Source organism: Antechinus flavipes, chromosome 1 (genome assembly GCF_016432865.1).
Source record: "Antechinus flavipes isolate AdamAnt ecotype Samford, QLD, Australia chromosome 1, AdamAnt_v2, whole genome shotgun sequence".
Classification (NCBI taxonomy): Eukaryota; Metazoa; Chordata; class Mammalia; order Dasyuromorphia; family Dasyuridae; genus Antechinus; species Antechinus flavipes.
Genome location: NC_067398.1, coordinates 59270825 through 59288766, shown reverse-complemented (window position 1 = coordinate 59288766; position 17942 = coordinate 59270825). Strand labels below are relative to the sequence as shown.

At 37.4% G+C, this 17942-nt stretch overlaps 1 protein-coding gene across 1 annotated transcript in view; it reads left to right on the top strand.

Moving 5' to 3' along the window:
- The first annotated feature begins 489 nt into the window (after nt 1-489).
- ACAD9 (acyl-CoA dehydrogenase family member 9) overlaps nt 490-17942 on the top strand; it is a 44104-nt gene continuing 26651 nt past the window's right edge. The window contains exons 1-3 of the mRNA XM_051983667.1: nt 490-707; nt 12497-12590; nt 15826-15927. Coding sequence (XP_051839627.1) covers nt 537-707; nt 12497-12590; nt 15826-15927 — 367 coding nt within the window. The 5' untranslated portion in view covers nt 490-536. The remainder of the gene's footprint in view (nt 708-12496; nt 12591-15825; nt 15928-17942) is intronic.

The following is a 17942-nucleotide window of genomic DNA, read 5'->3' as shown; positions in this document are numbered from 1 at the left end:
CTCTCTTTTTTTTGTGCTAAGGCAATCGGGGTTAAGTGACTTGCCCACACAGCTAGGAAGTGTTAAGCGTCTGGGAGCACATTTGAATTCAGGTCTTCCTGACTTCAGGGCTGGTGCTCCAAAAACTGCGCCACCTAGCGGCCCCCAGCTTGTTTATTTTAAATGAAGATTTAAATGATGGTGGAATATTTCACACCTTTTGCTGTTGCCAAATTTTTCCTAACCTCCACGTTCAGTTACGCTGCCCCACAAGGGTAGCCCACCCATAGTTTAGTGGAGTAAAAAATAGGGAGAATGGGGAGGAGGATGGGGGAGGGAAAGAAAGGGAAAGAGGAGCAGCCTTGCCTCCACGCGCCAGAGCCTGGGGTGCGCAGCCGCAATCCGGACTACCGGAGAAAAGCAGAATGGGTGGGGCGACCTCCCAGCTCGTGACGCCATCGGGAAGCGCCCACATGTGACGCTATCGGGAGGCGCCTGCGCGTCTCCCGGCTCCTAAAGTTCCTCGGCTGCAGGTTGACATCTGCACGCGGAGCGTGATGAGTTGTGGCGGCGTCCTCCTCCTGCGGGCGGCCCGGGTGGGCTCGCGCCGGGCTCTGGGCGCCCTTTCCCAGCAGCGGCTGGCGGCGGGCAGCCTGCGGCGGCTCCTGCGCACTGGCCCGCGGTGCTCGTCCTACGCCAAGGATCTGTTCCTGGGGAAGATCCAAAAGGTAACGGCCGGCCCAGCTTGTGGGGAGGGAGTCACGACCTCCCGGACCCCTGGTCCGGGCCCGCCTGTCAAGCCTGTCGTTTGCCCGGTGTGGGAGCCCGAGTCTCACTTATTTCATCCATCAAATGGGCGGGACCAAGGCTCAGCCGCACTTGCAGCACAGGTGGGAATACGCGCTTCTCTCTCGGAGGCGAGTGTGGTGCCAGAGGCGGGCCGTTCCCCCCTTCTCCCCCCTTCTCTTGAGCCCCAGGGTCCTCCGTACTTCGAGGTCCCCGTCCCAGGTCCTCCTCGTCTGACCCTTGCACCGGCCGGCGAGCGCGGAAAGCCGCGGGGAGACCTAGTTTTCCACGAACCTGAGGAAAAGAAAAAATGCATCTTTATTTTCATTTTTCTCAGCTGAAACGTAGCATTTTCTTAAATGATTTCGGAGAAGAGGTCCGTAGACTTCACATTGCCAAGTAAAAGTGAGAAAACTGGCTCAGAGAAAAGGGATTAATCCAAGGTCACATTGTCAATTAGTGGCAGGATTTAACACATGGACAAGATTCACGTTATAGGCAGTGGATACATTAGACCCGGAATGAAAGGATTCGCCGAAGCAGAAACTCTATAATCAATAAATTTTAGGAATCTTTGAAAGTTTTGTCTGCAGGTATAACTAATTGGAAACTACTTAACATTTATATGGTAATATACCCAGGAAATTAACACAGAGCTGACTCTCAAGTTCAGTGGGCTTTAAAAATATATATATATATATTAAAAATTTCCCCAGTATTGTTTCTTTCTCTCCATACTTCCTCTGACCACCACATAGCAGCAAACTAGTTCGAACCTTCATTCCCTGTCAGTCACTGTTATAGAAGTCTCTACCTAGAATCCACTTTTTCTTAATCCATCTAGAGGACGCTGCCAGATTAAACCTCTTTAAATACAGTTTTAAACTGTAACTAGTTGTCCACTTTTTCTTAATCCATTCTGAGTGTCCTGCCAGATAAATGGCAAGTACAGTTTTCAATTCAGCTGTACCTTGCTGACCTTCAGTGGTTTTCTAAAGTCTATTGATTATCTAGTTTCTGCTTAGGTGAATACATATGTGAATATCACCTCCTTTCACACAGGAATGTAATGTATTTGCTTCCTATAATCTTGTCATATGTAAATCTTGTCCATATCTTCCTAGATTTTTTTTTATACTAATAGCTTTCTATTTTTCAAAATACATGCAAAAATAGTTTTCAACACTCGCTCTTGCAAAACCTTATGTTCCAAATTTCCCCCCTCCCCTAGAACCCAGGTAATTCAATATAAGTTAGATATGTGCAGTTCTTCTAAACATATTTCCACATTTATCATGCTGCACAAGAAAAATCAGCTTAAAAGAGGAAAAAATGAGGAAAAAAACAAGTAAACAACGAAAAAGGTCAAAATACTATATTGTGTTTCACATTCAATCCCCATAATTCTCTCTCTGTATGCAGATGACTCTCTCCATAATCGGTCTATTTCTTCCCAGAATTTCTAACATATAGATACCAATTGCAGCTACACAGGCTGTCTCTCATTGATTCTTATCTAGTAATATGTAAAATCACAATCAGAAGAAACCCTAAGAGATCAACTAGGTCGACTTCCTCATTTTCAAGGTAAGAAAACTGGAGCCCAGGAAGGTGAAATCATTGAAGATGAAATTCGAACCCTGGTCCAGAGGCCTGCTAACCATAGATTAGGACAAGGAAACCTTCCCCAACATTGACATCAGCTCATTAAGGACTATTCTAGATATACATATTAAAATTTGTTCCAAATCTACCTAAATGTCTGATCACCTAAAATATATAATCTAGTCCAGAGGTGACTTAACAGCCTGAATGCTGCAAATGTCAAACAAAAATAATAAAAAATAAAATATAGATCATATTAATTTGTGATTTTCTAAGTTAACATATGACCATAGAGTTCCATTTCTGATTTAGTTTAACACCACTGATCTTGGCCATATCCTCCATCTTGGCCATAAGTGTTGCAGGAAAGGTTTCATTATATATTTTGTTAAAGTTTTAAGTATACTATGTCAGCTATGTGGTGAGGTGGATATAAAACTCCGCCTGGAGTCAGAAAGAACTGAGTTCAGATTTAGCCTCATTCCTTATTTGCTGTTTAAGTTACTTCACCCTGTTTGCCTCTTTTATAAGTGTCTTTGCCAAGAAAATCCCAAATAGGGTGACCAAGAATTGGCTATGACTGAAATGGCTCAGCGTCCATAGTATTCCTTTGGTTTCTCATTTTATCGCCTTGTCTGAAATAGGACAAGATTAATCTGGAATGACTTGTTCTTGAGGAAGCTAACTTTCAATGATAACTGTAGCTCTCCTAAATGCTCACAAACTAACTTTTATAATGGTATTCTGGAATTCTGCCAGTAAACAAAGTCAACTCCCTGGTCTATAATCGACATTTTCTTTTCCTCTTCCTCCTTTTCTCTCTCTCCTCCTTTCTTTCCTCTCTTTTTCCCTTCCTCTCTCCCTCCCTCTCTTTCATCCTTCCTTTCTTCCTGTCTCTGATTTACCTTCTCTTTCTCCTCTCTTTTCTCTCATTCAGCAATTTTCCCACTCCAATTTCAATGCATCTCTATCCCTTTGATTAATAGTACCAACTCAACCATCCAGTCTACCATTATTTCACTACCTAGACTGAGCCCAGTGACTTGAACTTTCTAGGAACATGTAGAAACCATCTGACTATATCTTCATTTATTTTGCATTTCTGCTCTCTGTTAATCATATTTGTGGCCTCATCTTTATTCAGCAACATACTATATTTTTATGATTTTTAATAGGGTCATCTTTGACTAAAAAGCCATGTAGCTACATAGAAACTAGAAACAGTACTCCTATATATGGGATCATCTAATGTCCTATGATTCCAAGAGTAGCAACAGAAGTAATTGAATTTAAGTGGGGCAACCTTAAACAAGATAGGACAGATCTTTTAAGGGAGCAAAAGTACAAGTACAACTTTGACTCATTTGGCATAGGTGTTAATAATAGATACTAGGAGAAAGGCATTCATAAATGGCAAAATGAATAGGGTCTCTGAGGTCAAACAGCAGTTGGTACAGATCTGTAGGCCCTGAATAAAAATATTTAGAATGCCAATTTTGACAATATGACCCAGTTTGTTATATTTTATCTTGCTCCTAAATTTGTTGTAATTTTCTACTTTTAGCAACCAGTACCTCCTTTTTGGCCAGTCAAGCAGAGAATAGCAAATCTCTTTTCACTTCCTCCACCTTTTGAAGGATTAAATTATCATTTGAGATAAATTACATATTTCTTAGCTGCTTTGCCTTTATCATAGAGAAAAGTTTAGATCCCTTATCATTATAGTATCCCATTATTTGTGCCAAGTTTTTTATCTTTTTTCCAACTGCCTCACTTGATTTCACCTTTCTGCCTAGGCAGCTGTAGTCTATTCCCAAAACAATACTACTTCTATTTCTCTTGATCCTCATTCAAATGCTCCTTACCTAATTTCTCCCTTCAAGTTCTCAGATTTCCTTATGAATGGATCTTAATTTAGAATGCTATTCTATTCTACTCCACTTACTTCTTTTGGAGAAAATGTGCTCTGCCAGAGGAATATTTTACTCATAAGTCCTATCTCTGGCTTATAGCTGTACAGCACAATATGTGGTTGATGAGTCCAGGAGAACTGACTTTAGTTTCTGGGGTATTTTTGAACATCAGACACACTAAAAACCAGCAGTTGCAACTCTAACTGGATAGAGATCTGCACTCTCCTTACTCTTAACTGTTCTTATGCCATGTAGCATCATAAGTTTATCTCCTTGTGCATATAGGATAGCATGTATGAAAAAAGGTTTGGAGTCAGTGGTGTAGGCTTCCATTTCCAGGAATGATCTCTTGATGTCTGTGACCTCATGATCCAATCAACTTATTTTGTGAATTAGTGTTGCCAGAATGCAACCTGTTGGCATGGGACAAACCTGGTCTGTAAGGGAGGTTTCCCACTTGGTTCCGTTCTTGGTCTGGAGCACTACATTAACATAGCCAAGTGTGCCAGATCCTTCGGCACAGAGGCCTCAGAGCCAGAGCCCAGTCTGATATTCCTATTGCTCTCCAGTAAGTGCTGTTGATTATGGTGCAAGCTGTGCACAGTTGAAAGCGGTTTTCAGAAGACCAAATTTGTCTAAGACCAGCTTCCAGGTCCTTGGGTGCGGAGCTAGAAAGGACCACAAGTCAGTAGTGGATCGTTTTTTGTTCTTAGATTCCTGTGCTTCCTGACACTTTGTTGCAGTCCATTGGGCTTATACCTATAGGCGTAGGCTCCTGTGCTTGTTTGTTCTTGGTCTTCTTGTCACCCTGGTTTTGCTGGACCAGCGCGAATTTGTCATTGTCCTCCTTCTCTGAGTTCTACTCTCATATTGCCATTGTCTTTTAGACTTTTCAAACTGAATGTCCCACAGCCAAATTAAACACAGTATATTCAAAAAACTTACTATGTTTCTCTCCTGGCACCTCTCTTTCTTTTGGGACACCACCATTCTTGTAGTCTCCAAGGTGCACAAGCTTCCTCTTGCCATATAGACATTAATTTGCCAAATCTTAGTGGTTTTACCTTCACATCTCTCACACTCATCTCCTCTCCATTCCCATCAATATCTACCATAGTTTAAGCCCTCGTCTCCTCTCATCTGCACACTTGCAAATACCCTCCTAATGGTCTCACTGCCTCCAGTCTCTCTTCTCTCTACTTCTTCCTTCACAGCCGTCATTGATGTGCCTAAAGCATAGGTCTCGATATATTATTCCCTTAGTAAACTCCAATGGCTTGAATCTTTATGGCAGATTCCACTGTTTGATATTTAAAACCTTTCACAACTTTTTACACTTTTTTTCACATTATTACTCTTCCCTTACTCCAAAATCCAGCCTAAATGGCCTTCTTATGGGTCCTCTCAGAATATTCCATTTTCCAGCTCTGTTTTCTAGGCTGACTCTTCTTCTCCCCCTCCTCCTCGGAGGCTCTTTCCTTCTTACCCCATCTCCTAGTGTAATGGGGTGTATAGGCCTCAGGGAAAACTAGTACCTCTCTTGTGATGGCTCTTCATCCATCTTTGGTGTTTACCTGGCCCTCAGTTCTGAGCTGTGGCTACAAGAAGCTACAGCACCTGCAACGATCGCAGCTTGGTCAGCTGTCTGTCAGTCAGTCAGTCTACCCCAAGCATGTGAAGAAACCCCCAGTGGGGTGGGTGAAGGAGAACAGTTTGTTCAACAGCCAGGAAGTCAGCTGAAACAGGCGCCAGAGGACCCTTAAAGCTTGGTGAGACAGTGAAGACCCCACAGTCCTCCATCAGACCCAGGCCATCACCAGTTGTCTTGACTTTTGTCTTGCCCCTGAACTTCAGAGATTCTGAAAAAAAGAAGTGAGGCTGTTGACTGGGCATCTCTAGAATGTCAATTAAATCCAGTTCACCTACAGGTTCAAACATCATCCTGTGATGTCATTGGTCCTCTTTGAAATTTAAGGACAAATAACGACAGAATCTAGGGAAATTGCTTCAGAGGTTGTCCCGAGTGCCATCTCATGCATAAGCTTTATTTTTATTTTATTTTTTTGCTGAGGCAATTGAGGTTAAGTGACTTGCCCAGGGTCACACAGCCAGGAAGTGTTAAGTGTCTAAGGCCAGATTTGAACTCAGATCCTCCTGACTTCAGGTCTGGTGTTCTACCTACTGCACCAATTAGCTGTTGTGCATAAGACTTTTCTTGATCTCTCCTTCCCCCAGCTGCGAAGTGCCATCCCCAGGAAATGACCATAAATTTGCTTTAGATACATTTTATATCTAATATGTGTATGTGTTGTTTACCTCCAGCAGAGTATAAACTGCGAGAACAGGCACTCCTTGATTTTTGTCTTTGTATCCTCAGCACCTAATAAAATGTCGTCAACAAAGTAGGTGCTTAATAAATGGATATTGCTGATAAACTTTGTATCTTCATCCTGAGTATTAAATAAAGCAAATATGACTGCTGTTCTTACTGCATGTTTCTCCTTTTTGCCAATCTTGTCATCTCATCGTTTTCCCTTCTAATTTTTTACATTTTAGACAGGTATCTACTTTTGTTGGGAAAGTATATGTTGAAATAATATCATAGAATAGTTCCCTTTCTCATTCTTGATTAATTGACTGAGGTGTGAAGGGCACCAGCTTTATTTTTAAGTGATACCATCCATGATGGTATATATTGGAACAGCCACCCCTATAAATGACTTAACTGAGAAGAACATTGGGATGAGAAATGAGAGGGAATAAGACAAACAGAAAAGTCTGTGCAAATAACCTCCTAGGATGTTTATTAAATTGTTTGGTATAAAATGACAAAAATAATAAGTACCTCAGGACCACAGAGGTCTGAGAAGCCATCTTTTGAAATTTTTTAGCACCATCCATTATCTAGCAATATATTTTATAGCTAGTCCAAGTAGGACATTGTTTCAAAAAGACAAATTTTTTCATTGTTTAAAGAAATTTTTATTTGTCTTTTTTTATATCACCAAAATTTCTTCCAATATCCCTTCTCAGTCCATATAACAAATTATATTTTAAAGGGAAAAGATCAGCAGAATTGATCAATACATTAAAAAAGGCTGAGAGTATGTTCAATTTATCACATCAACCCATAAACCTCCCAGCTCTATAAAGGAGTAATAACTCTAATTTTGAATCTCCACAATTTTACGGCAGTCAGCTTTTATTATTTGGGCTTGTTCAGTCCCTTTACTCTTACTTAATGGTTTATTGGCATGCCATGAAACATTAAACCAAACTAAAGGGCTACAAATTATAAACTATGTTGTGCTGCTATGATTATAAAACTTGGACCTTTTTCAGATCTAGTTTCTTGAAAAATTTGGACTTTTTTTTTTTTGCTTCTGTGACATTTAATGAGAAAATGGTAATCAGTGAGGTTCTCTGTTGCAATCAGTCCAACATCATCAAAGGTACTATTATGCTTTTTGATTTTTCTGAGCTCTATTTTGGCGAATCCTGAAGAGAGTAGCCTGCACCTCTCGCACCTTTCCCTATGACTTCTAGGTGAAGAGAAGGGGGGGATCACAAAATTCATCCTATTGGAAGAGGTTAAAATCCAGTGGTGTCCAAAAGACCCATTTCTGCCAGGAGTCATAAAGTTCGGGTGGAACCACAGCAAGCCTTGTCTCTCATTAAGACTCAGACTTTGGGTCAGCAGTTTATCTGTTGTAAAAGTAATCTTGAATGGTTGCCCTCTAAAAAGTATCTGGGTTTATCTAAGTCATGGGCTGTTTGGCCTTATAAATTGTAGCTTTTGTTCTAGTAGATATTGTCCCTGGATACTTGCCTAGTACCTTAGCCTCAGATCTTTTTGCCAAAAACTGAATCCTGAGATTCAATCATTTTGACTCAGAGGCTTATAATGAATGTTTAAACCTCAGCTTCTTGATCCCATATCATGTAACAGAATGGGGGCGGGGGGGGGGGAGGAAGAGGCACAGAATTATGATTTATTAGTAAATTTTTATTTTGTATACTTATTTTATGTATCTACATACTCAGGGTCACATGAAAATTTCTCAGATGAAAGGGGTTTACAAGTGAAAAAAAGTTTAATAAGCCCTGTTTTAAACAGCAACAAAATCCCAGACTTTTGCTTAAAGTAACCTTGTTTTAGAATTATTTAAGTTCATTTTGAGGTTTAGATATATAAAGTCTCAATTTTTCATTTATCCTAAATTGTCATCAATACTCTTAATTTTCTTTCAGAAATTAATTTACACATGACTAAATAACTCAACAAAACAAAGCATTTACTGTACTTAGAGGTTTACAGAACGTTTTATAAATATTACCTCATTTTATTCTCAAACTGGGTATTATTATCCTCATTTTACAGGTGAAGATATTGAGACACACATCTGTTAAATGACTTGTAGTAGGATTTGAACCTGAGTCTCTGAATCCTATTCCAACACTCATAGTGATAGCTATTTTGTCATTAGTTTTGTTTTTATTTGCAAAAGGGAACTTCTTTTTTACTATATCTTCCTCAACTTTATTACTAGAAAATAATAATATAGATTATTTTTGTTTGTTAATTTTGTATCTTACAACTTTGCTGAATTAATTTATCATTGTCTTTGTTTGCCTCTTGATTGTTCAGATCTTGGATGGTCTAGGTTTTATTATGTCATCCCATCATGTTCCATTAACAGTGCTTCCTTTTCCCATATAACAGAGACTGGGGAGAAAATATCTTTTTAACTAGAAAATAGTTATATAGGATATAGGATCATACCCCTTGGCATAGCTGCATATGCTTGGATTTGGCAGTGCCCACACCCATTACAACCTCACCTGCACAAGGATGCCCACATAACTGCCCTACAAAAATGTGAGGCACCACACCTCAAGCTATGGTGGAAAGAATCCAGGATGAAGAATTAGCTCTAAAATTCATTGTCTTTCTCAGTGTGCCTGTATGTAGTCAAAGAAATAGCCCAGAACACATAAAAACACAATTTTCGTCAATGCAATACCTTTATCAAATAATGAAAAACATCATTGGCTGTCACCATTTGTTGTACTCTAAGGAGAGCAACTGTGACAAATACTGAATTCTAGCGTGAAAGGAACTGGCTTCATGTCCTAGCTCTGCTGTGGACAAATCATGGTCTCTGGACCTCTGAGGGCCTTTCCAGTTCACAAGTCATGGATCTCTAGAGTGGAAGACATACTCTAGTGAGTGAGGATGTGGGTTCTGTCTCAGCTGTCCCCAGTAGAGCTGTGACCTCCAGCAAGTCTCCACTTAACCTCTGAGCTTCACAGTTTCTTCAATTGCAGTATGGGATTCTGCAAAATCAAGGATATGAAAGCACTTTGGTTTTGTGGGGGTTTGGGTTTGTTTTTTTTAATTAAAATTTTTAATTGTATTTTTAATTTTTAAATTACATTTAAAGACAATTTTTAACATTCATTTTTTATAAATTTTATAAAATTTTGAGTTTCAAATTTTCTTCCTCCATCCATACCTTCCCCTTTTCTTAAGACAGTAAGCAATTTGATATAATTAGAGATATATGTGTGCAATCATGTAAAATTCTCACTAGTCATATTGTGAAAGAAGAAAGTTTGCAAAAAACGATTACAGTTTGAAAGGGGGGGGAAACAAAAAAATAAAATGAAAATATTATCCTTTGATCTTCAGATCCTATCAGTTATTTCTGTTGATGCAGATAGCATTATCTATCGTGAGTCTGAAAGTACTTTGTAATTTGCAAATGACATCTTGCTGGTGAGGACAGTTATCCTCACATTAGTCACTTCAGCCTAGTGGAAAACCTATACACAAATACTCAGAATAGCAACTTTTTTGAATACCAAAATTAATATGAAGTCTTGGTCATTATTTATCTTGGAAATCTTCAGAATGAAGCCCTTTAGGTGATACTTTAAACAAATTAGGAGAACAAAGGATAATCTGCCTTTTAGATCTGTGGAGAAGGACGGAATTTATGGCCAAAGAAAAATTAAAGTACATTATGAAATACAGAATGAATAATTTTGATTATATTAAATTTAGAAGATTTTATATAAACAAAACCAGTGTAACCAAGATTAGAAGGGAAACAGAAAACTGAGGGGGAAAATTTTGACTCTTAAGTATTCTGATAAAGTCCCCATTTCTAAAATATGTAGAGAATTAACTCAAATTTAAGAATACAAGCCATTCTCCAGTTGATAAATGATCAAAGGATATGAACAAATAATTTTAAGATAAAATTAAAAGTCGTTTCTAGTCACATTAAAAAATGCTCTTGATAAATCACTATTGATTAGAGAAATACAAATTAAGACAACTCTGAGGCACCACTTCACAAGTCTCTGGCTGAGATAACAGGAAAAGATAATGATAACTATTAGAAGGGATGTGAGACAACTGGGACACTAATACATTGTTGGTGGAGTTGTGAACTGAACCAACCATTCTAAAGAACAATTTGGAATTGTGCCCAAAGGGCTATCAAACTGTGCATACTCTTTGACCCAGAAGTGCTTTTACTGAGCCTGTATCCCAAAGAGATCATAAAAGAAGGAAAGGAACCCCACCTGTGAAAAATTGTAGTAGCAAGGAACTAGAAACTGAGTAGATGCCCATCAGTTGGAGAATAGCTGAATAAGTTATAGTATATGAATATTATGGGATATTATTGTTCTATAAGAAACCATCAGCAGGGTGATTTTAGAGAAGCCTGGAGAGACTTACATGAACTGATGCTGAGTGAAGTGAGTAGAACCAGAACATTGTACACAGCAACAATAAGAATATGCGATGATCAACTGATGATGGATGTGGCTTTTCAACAGGTTTGTGATAGAAAGTACCATCTGCATCCAGAGAGAGGACTATGGAGACTGAATGTGGATCACAATATAGTATCTTCACCTTTTTTGTTGTTTGCTTGTTTTTTCTTTCGCATTTTTTTCCATTTTGATCTGATTTTTCACATGCAGCATAATAAATGTGGAAATATGTTTAGAAGAATTGCATATGATTAACCTATTTTGGATTACTTGCTGTTTTGGAGAGGGAGAAAAACAGAAGTTTTTGCAATGGTAAATAGTGAAAACTGTCTTTGCATGTCTTTTGAAAAATAAAAAGCTAGTATTATTTAAAAAAAAAAGAAGAAGAAGAAGAAGGAAGTTCTTTGAAAAATCTCCAACACAGAAAGATATACGGAAGCACACTTCCTTGTAATCAGAATACAGTATTGCTTTTATGTTCTTTCTCAAATCCTTAGAATCTTAATCAGATTGGCATTTATCAATATCATTCATGGGTTCCAGATTTGCTTTTTAAAAAAGGTTTTAGGTAATTTTTTTTTTTTTAAACATCACTGTCACTTCTTCCCCACCCATTCTACCATAGTATCTCTCCCCCTCTAATAAATAAGTATGGTCAAGCAAAACAAATCAATACAGTGATCATATTTGAAAATGTTGGCTTTGTGAATATAAAGAAGCATGTGTAAGTTTCCATGAACTGATGAGGAGCAAAGTCAGCAGCGTCAAAAAGTGATTACAACTAAGTCAGTAGAAAGAATCACCACCATAAAACAATTAAACTGTTGCTGAATTACAGAGAATAAGCAGGAATAGATACTGCTCCAAAGAGGAGATTGAATAAAGAAATCTCTAGCCTCTCCTTTGCAAAGATGGAACCTTGAATGTTATTTTCATGCTTTGTTCAATGTATTCTGTTTTGTTAACTTTTTTATTTTCCTCGTTTAATTTTTTTTTCCTTTAGAAAATATCTTTGTTATGTGGGATTGCTTTTAGGGAATATGTCAACAAATTTATAAAAAGATATCAAAATTATTTTTAAAGTTTTTTTAATTCAAGTGCCCAACAAGAACATTTATACCTCATTTTACACTCCTGGTTCTTATATTTTCCCCCAATGTAGTTAATATGTAGGATAATGCCTAAATATTTTCATTCCCTTACAGCTCAACTAACATTCCCTTTTCCTATATCCTGAAGTATTCTTATTGTCCTATAGAAAAAGATCCCTGCAGAACAGTCTTTGGATGTGGTTCAGGAAATAAGCACCATCACATAATCTAGTGCTATATAGTCATCTTCCAAAAGTATAATTTCCTTGGGAATGGGTTGGATAGCATCTGACTGAGAAAAAGATAACTTGATTAAATATTGTCATTTTTTAGAAACAAGTTTTTCCATATCCAGAAGTCACCCTAGATGAACTAAATGATATGAAGCAGTTTGTGATACCAGTAGAAAAATTCTTCAATGAAGAAGGTGTGTGCCCTTTTTAATCAGAAATATTAACTATTTTTAACAGATTTTTATTTCCTGTGACTGTCAGTTTGACTTGAAAAATCTTTAATGATATGTATGCACTTAATAGAAACAACTTATTATATAGGAAAGATTTTTTAAATATGCTAATCATATGAAAACATTAAATGCTGGCAATGTAAAAAGTTGCTCTGATTGATATTTTAAAATACTAGAATCATACACTTAGAAACCTAGAATGTAGATGTCATCTAGTTCAACTTCTTAAAATGATCCAGCTTTTAGCATGCCAGACATATAGTCAAATAACCACTATTGGAATTTTTAGAATGGTAACAGATTACAAAATTAGCTACATATTTTTCTTTCTTTTTTTAAAAATTTATTTAAACCTAAATACAAAATAAAGAGAAATACAGAAAAGGAAAAAAATTTAAAATATTGTCATGTGCCCAGCAAAATATGTAACAATAAATTTCCATTTCAAGAAAGCATATGTAATAATTGAAGAGATTATATTTATGACTGTTCATTATTTCTTTGATTCCTTGTAAATTATTCTTTTGTTCTGCCGTGCACTTTTTTACTTTATTCTTTTTTTCCCTTTTACTTCCCCCCACCTCCACTTCCCTTAAGCAAGCAACAGTTAAACACAGATATATATACATGTGTGTGTGTGTGTGTGTGTGTGTGTGTGTGTGTATATATACATATATACACACACACACACATACATACACATATACATATCCACACTCACACATACATATATCTACCTACATATATATATATATATACACATTTACAGTTGTGTATTTTTCAAATGGATCAAAAAACTCTTGAGACTTATTTCCCTTATTTATTAAAAATTGCTTAATTATGTGTGACTATTCTTTAATAGACCTCAAAATTTGTATTCCTGGTGACCAGGTTTAATAGATAGAATCAGAACTAGATTGATAATGATGCCTTTTAAAATATATGCTTTAAAAAAAAAATGCTTCAAATCTGTCACTCCCTACCTGAATAATAAGCATTAGAGAAACAGCCAGACTGGGGTGTAAATTCTGAGCTTCATGATTTAAGTGACACCATCCAAGGTTAAAAAAAACCCAGCCAACAACAACCTGCAAAGCTGCTTAGAGTCTTAATCAGATTGGCATTTATCAACATCATTCATGTCTTCCAGCTCTCTCACCTGTTGGGGGAAAGGTACATGTGGGAGAAACATGTTTATTATATTCAATCTAACAAAAAGAATCACATTGTAGCAGTATTTTACATTCAAGGGGTAGAGATACATGTATCAGAAAACTTAAAATCTTACTAAAACAAACTTTGTTACATATTAGGTGAGGGAAAGGTTAGTATAAAACTTGAACAGTGCATGATCTCCCTCCATTTCCCAAGTAGTATAAGGAATGGAACTTGGAGGTGGACAAGTAGGAAAGACAGGATGGCTTAGAGAAGGACTTCTTAAACTTTTTCCATTCATGATTCCTTTTTGCCCAAGAAATTTTTACATGATCCCGGGTGGTTGAATATATAAAATAGGTATACAAATCAAACATTTACTAACAATAAGTTATAATTTCATAACCTCCCCCATATTTAATCATGAGACCCCATATTGGGTCACAATCTGTAATTTAAGAAGGGTTTAGCGGAAAGCATCCTGGGCTGGAGCCCATGAGACCTGAGTTCTAATTTCAGCTCTACCATTAGCTAGGTATATGTTTTTGGGTAAGCTTTGAGCCTTTTCTCCTGTCTAAAATTAATGAGCTGAGCAAGATTAATATTAAAGATCTATTCAGCTCTGAAATTTTGTGATCCAAAAAAGTAAAAGTAGCAATTAATTTTTGCACTGTTTTTACTTTGATCTCTGCCTCTCCCTAATGTTGCTTCCTTTAATTGACTCTTCCGTGTTAATGTTAGTGAAGAAATGATTTAAGACATTTTATAGCAAGATTTCCAAATCGTATGTATTCTAAGTTCTACATAAAACTTATGATTATGTAGATGAATTATTGGGAAATTAGTAAATCTTATTGTGCATACTAGCTTCTCAAACCTTTGATCCAGAAAATGTTTATGTTCCAAAGCTTTCTTCAACAGCACACATTTGGAGGAGATTTGATTTCCATATTCCTTTTTAGCTAAAAAATTGCTGCTGTTTGTAATTTTTTATTATCTTTTTACTGTTATCTTTTATTATCAGTTATTATCATGATTTATGATTAGGTTTAAAACATTTCTTAAAGCACACTACTCATGGAAGGCTATGTGTAAAGGTTAGAATAATCATTTCTCTTAAGAGTTTCAGGAACTTAAGACAAAATAGTGCAATCCTTATCTCCAGTTATGGGTATTTGTGAACCCTTTTTATCCCTCATATTGCTGCACTGTTTTGACAGCTGAGAATGATGCTTCTGTTTTCTATTTATATTTCCTATCTATCTTCCCCCACTTAGGTCAGTTTTTAAGGCAGGAGAATAAGTAACTATATTTGGACCACTGATTGATAGAATCACTGATTGAGACATAAAAGGGGTCCCAGAGCCTATCTAGTCCAACCCCCTCCCTTTTTTTTTTACCAGATGAAGAAACTGAGGCTTAGAGAAGCTAAACATCAGAGGTGGCATTTGAATGTGCATCTTGCTTTCTTTCAAACTGAGCACTTCACTTTACGATGCTGTCTTTTCCTCCTGTTTGTATTTTTGCTTCTCCTGTCCATCTGGCTGTACTATTCAGTTTCTGATGGTTATGAGCCTATTCAGACCCTATGTCTTGATACTCTAGTCTTGTCCCTACACACTCCACCATCTGGTAGCTGGTGCCCACCATTCTGCTACCCTTGGATTTTTGTTTTTCTTTATCACTCCCTCTCTCAGATGTTCCATTTTAACCACACTTAATGTGGCTCTTAATGGACTTCTTGTTTCCCTACATATAACTTACTTTTGTTGTTCTATTTTTCATGTTTTCCATTTCTAAAGCACTCTTTCTTCTTTAAACCCTCAGAAAAAGTTCTAACCAAATTGACATGTGAAGGATTCAAGGCTTATCCCATTAGCTGAATACTATATACTAGAAACTAAAATTGGAAATTTTTGTGAGGTTAACCAGTATTACACTAAATAATTTTCTTTTTTTTTAGACTCATGTATAGATAAACTTAACAGTAAAAATTAAAGATCAGTCTAAATTTTATATATTTATGTTTTCTGTTTGTCAGTGGATTCACAAAAAATTGATCAAGATGGTGTAATTCCTCAAGAAACTTTAGATAAATTAAAGCAGCTGGGACTCTTTGGCATGATGATTCCAGAAGAATATGGTAAGTAACCATAACTGCATAACTATATTTATTATTAAAAAAAACATTTTGGGGTTCTCTCTCACTTGGAAGTTAACATTTTAATAATAGCAATGCATTTATTTCCCAGAGCATAAGGAAACCTGGATCTTCTTGTTTCCAGAGAACATTAATAAATTCCAGGGTATAAAAAAATTACTTTGTGACAGTTCTATAATTTTGAAAATCATTTCATCATGCTTTGTGATTATTTGTAAGAACAGAAGCATTCTGGGGTGGTGCAGTGGATAAGGTACCGGCCTTCAGGAGGACCCGAATTCAAATCGAGCCTCAGACACTTGAAAATTGCTAGCTGGGCAAATCATTTAACTCTGATTGCCTTACGGGAAAAAAAGGGGGGGCAGTGGGGAGAGAAGCATTCTGTATCTAAATCCTCTAAGTTTAGGAGGAGGTTTCATAATAAACACTGCCTTACTCCTTTCTAGCAGTATTTTCATCTCCCTTTTACAGATTAAAAATCTATCAGAATGATGATATGATCAGGATTACATCATAAGTCATTTGTAGCACCAGGAAAGAAAAAAATTGGTTATAAATAACCAACATAATAATAATAACCAATAATATAATGATAAATAATATCATTATAAATAACAATTTTCCGATTGAAATTTGAAATCTCCAAGTTCATCTGTGAGGCATATCAGAAAATAGGAAAAATCTCATGCATTTAAATGTCACTAATTGTCATTAGGCTGAAATTGAATTTGGTACTGTTTAGAAATAGAGACTGTTGTTAAATAACTTAATAAGGTAAAAAGATGTGTTAAATGAACAGCATAAATGAGATTGTACAGAGACTCCAATCATAAGAGAACAAACATGAATAGCTTTTGCTCTATTCATTGTTTGTATGCACTTAGAATTTCTCCATTAAAAACTTTTGCCTGCTTCCCAAAACCCAGTAGGACTTCTACTTTGGAAACACAGAAACTCTGACCTACTAAAGTTGAAAAGTATGTGACCAATTCAGACTTATTAATGGCAGCTGTCTTGGCCATTGGATGGTCAGTTTGCTTCAGATATGCACTCCCTCTGATCTCCAGATCTGTCTGTTGGCTTCTTCCCTGCTGCCTGCAGACACTCAAGTCTTCTCCATCCTTATAGGCCTCTCCTTTGATCCTGTCACACCCACTCACCACCATCCTGCTTCTCCCTTTCTCTGAGTTTATTGGAAAAAATATCTGTGCTTGGTACTTTCACGTCTTCCTTCACTCTCTTTTGAACATGCTGCAGTTTTGCTCCTAATCTGATCAGACAGCTCTCTCCAGAGCCCCCAGGGATCTCAATTGCCGCATCTAATGCCCTCATTCCTTCTCCTTTCTGCATCTTGGGATGCTCTTGTTTCACCATCTCCTACCTGATTGTCCCCTAAGAGTCTGTCCTCGGCACCCTCTCCTTTTTTCTCTATGCTGTCTCTCCCACAGAGGCAGTTCTTTCCAAGCAGAAGATTCCCAGCACTACACCCCTAGCCTCCAGAGCTCCACTTCCACATTTCCAGTTGTTTGTTGGACATTTTAAATGGAATGTATTAGAGGCATTTCAAGCTCTTCAGTGACCAAAATTGAGCTTGTTATCTTCCCTCTCCTCCCTCCACCCTCTCTTCTGAACTTCCCTATTGCCTTTGAGGGTGCCCCATCCTCTTAGTCACCTAGGTTTGCTACCTTGGCGGTATCCTTGACTTCCAACTCTTCACTTACTGTTACGGGAGCAACATGCTAGTGGCTGCTGGGGATCCAACTCTGACCAGCAGGATAGATCCCTTCATGTGAGAGGATGATAATGATACAAGGAGACTGAGAGGCAGGTGCATTCTCTGACCTCTCCTCTTCCCTCTTGCCTCCAATTCATAAGCAACATCGGCGTCAGTAAAGGCTGAGTTGCAGTTCCTTCAAGTGTGCTATGACTCACAGCTGTGGGAGCTTTTGGAGAACTGACCTGCCCTTTCACACTTAGGCTTGGCCCTTAACAATTTA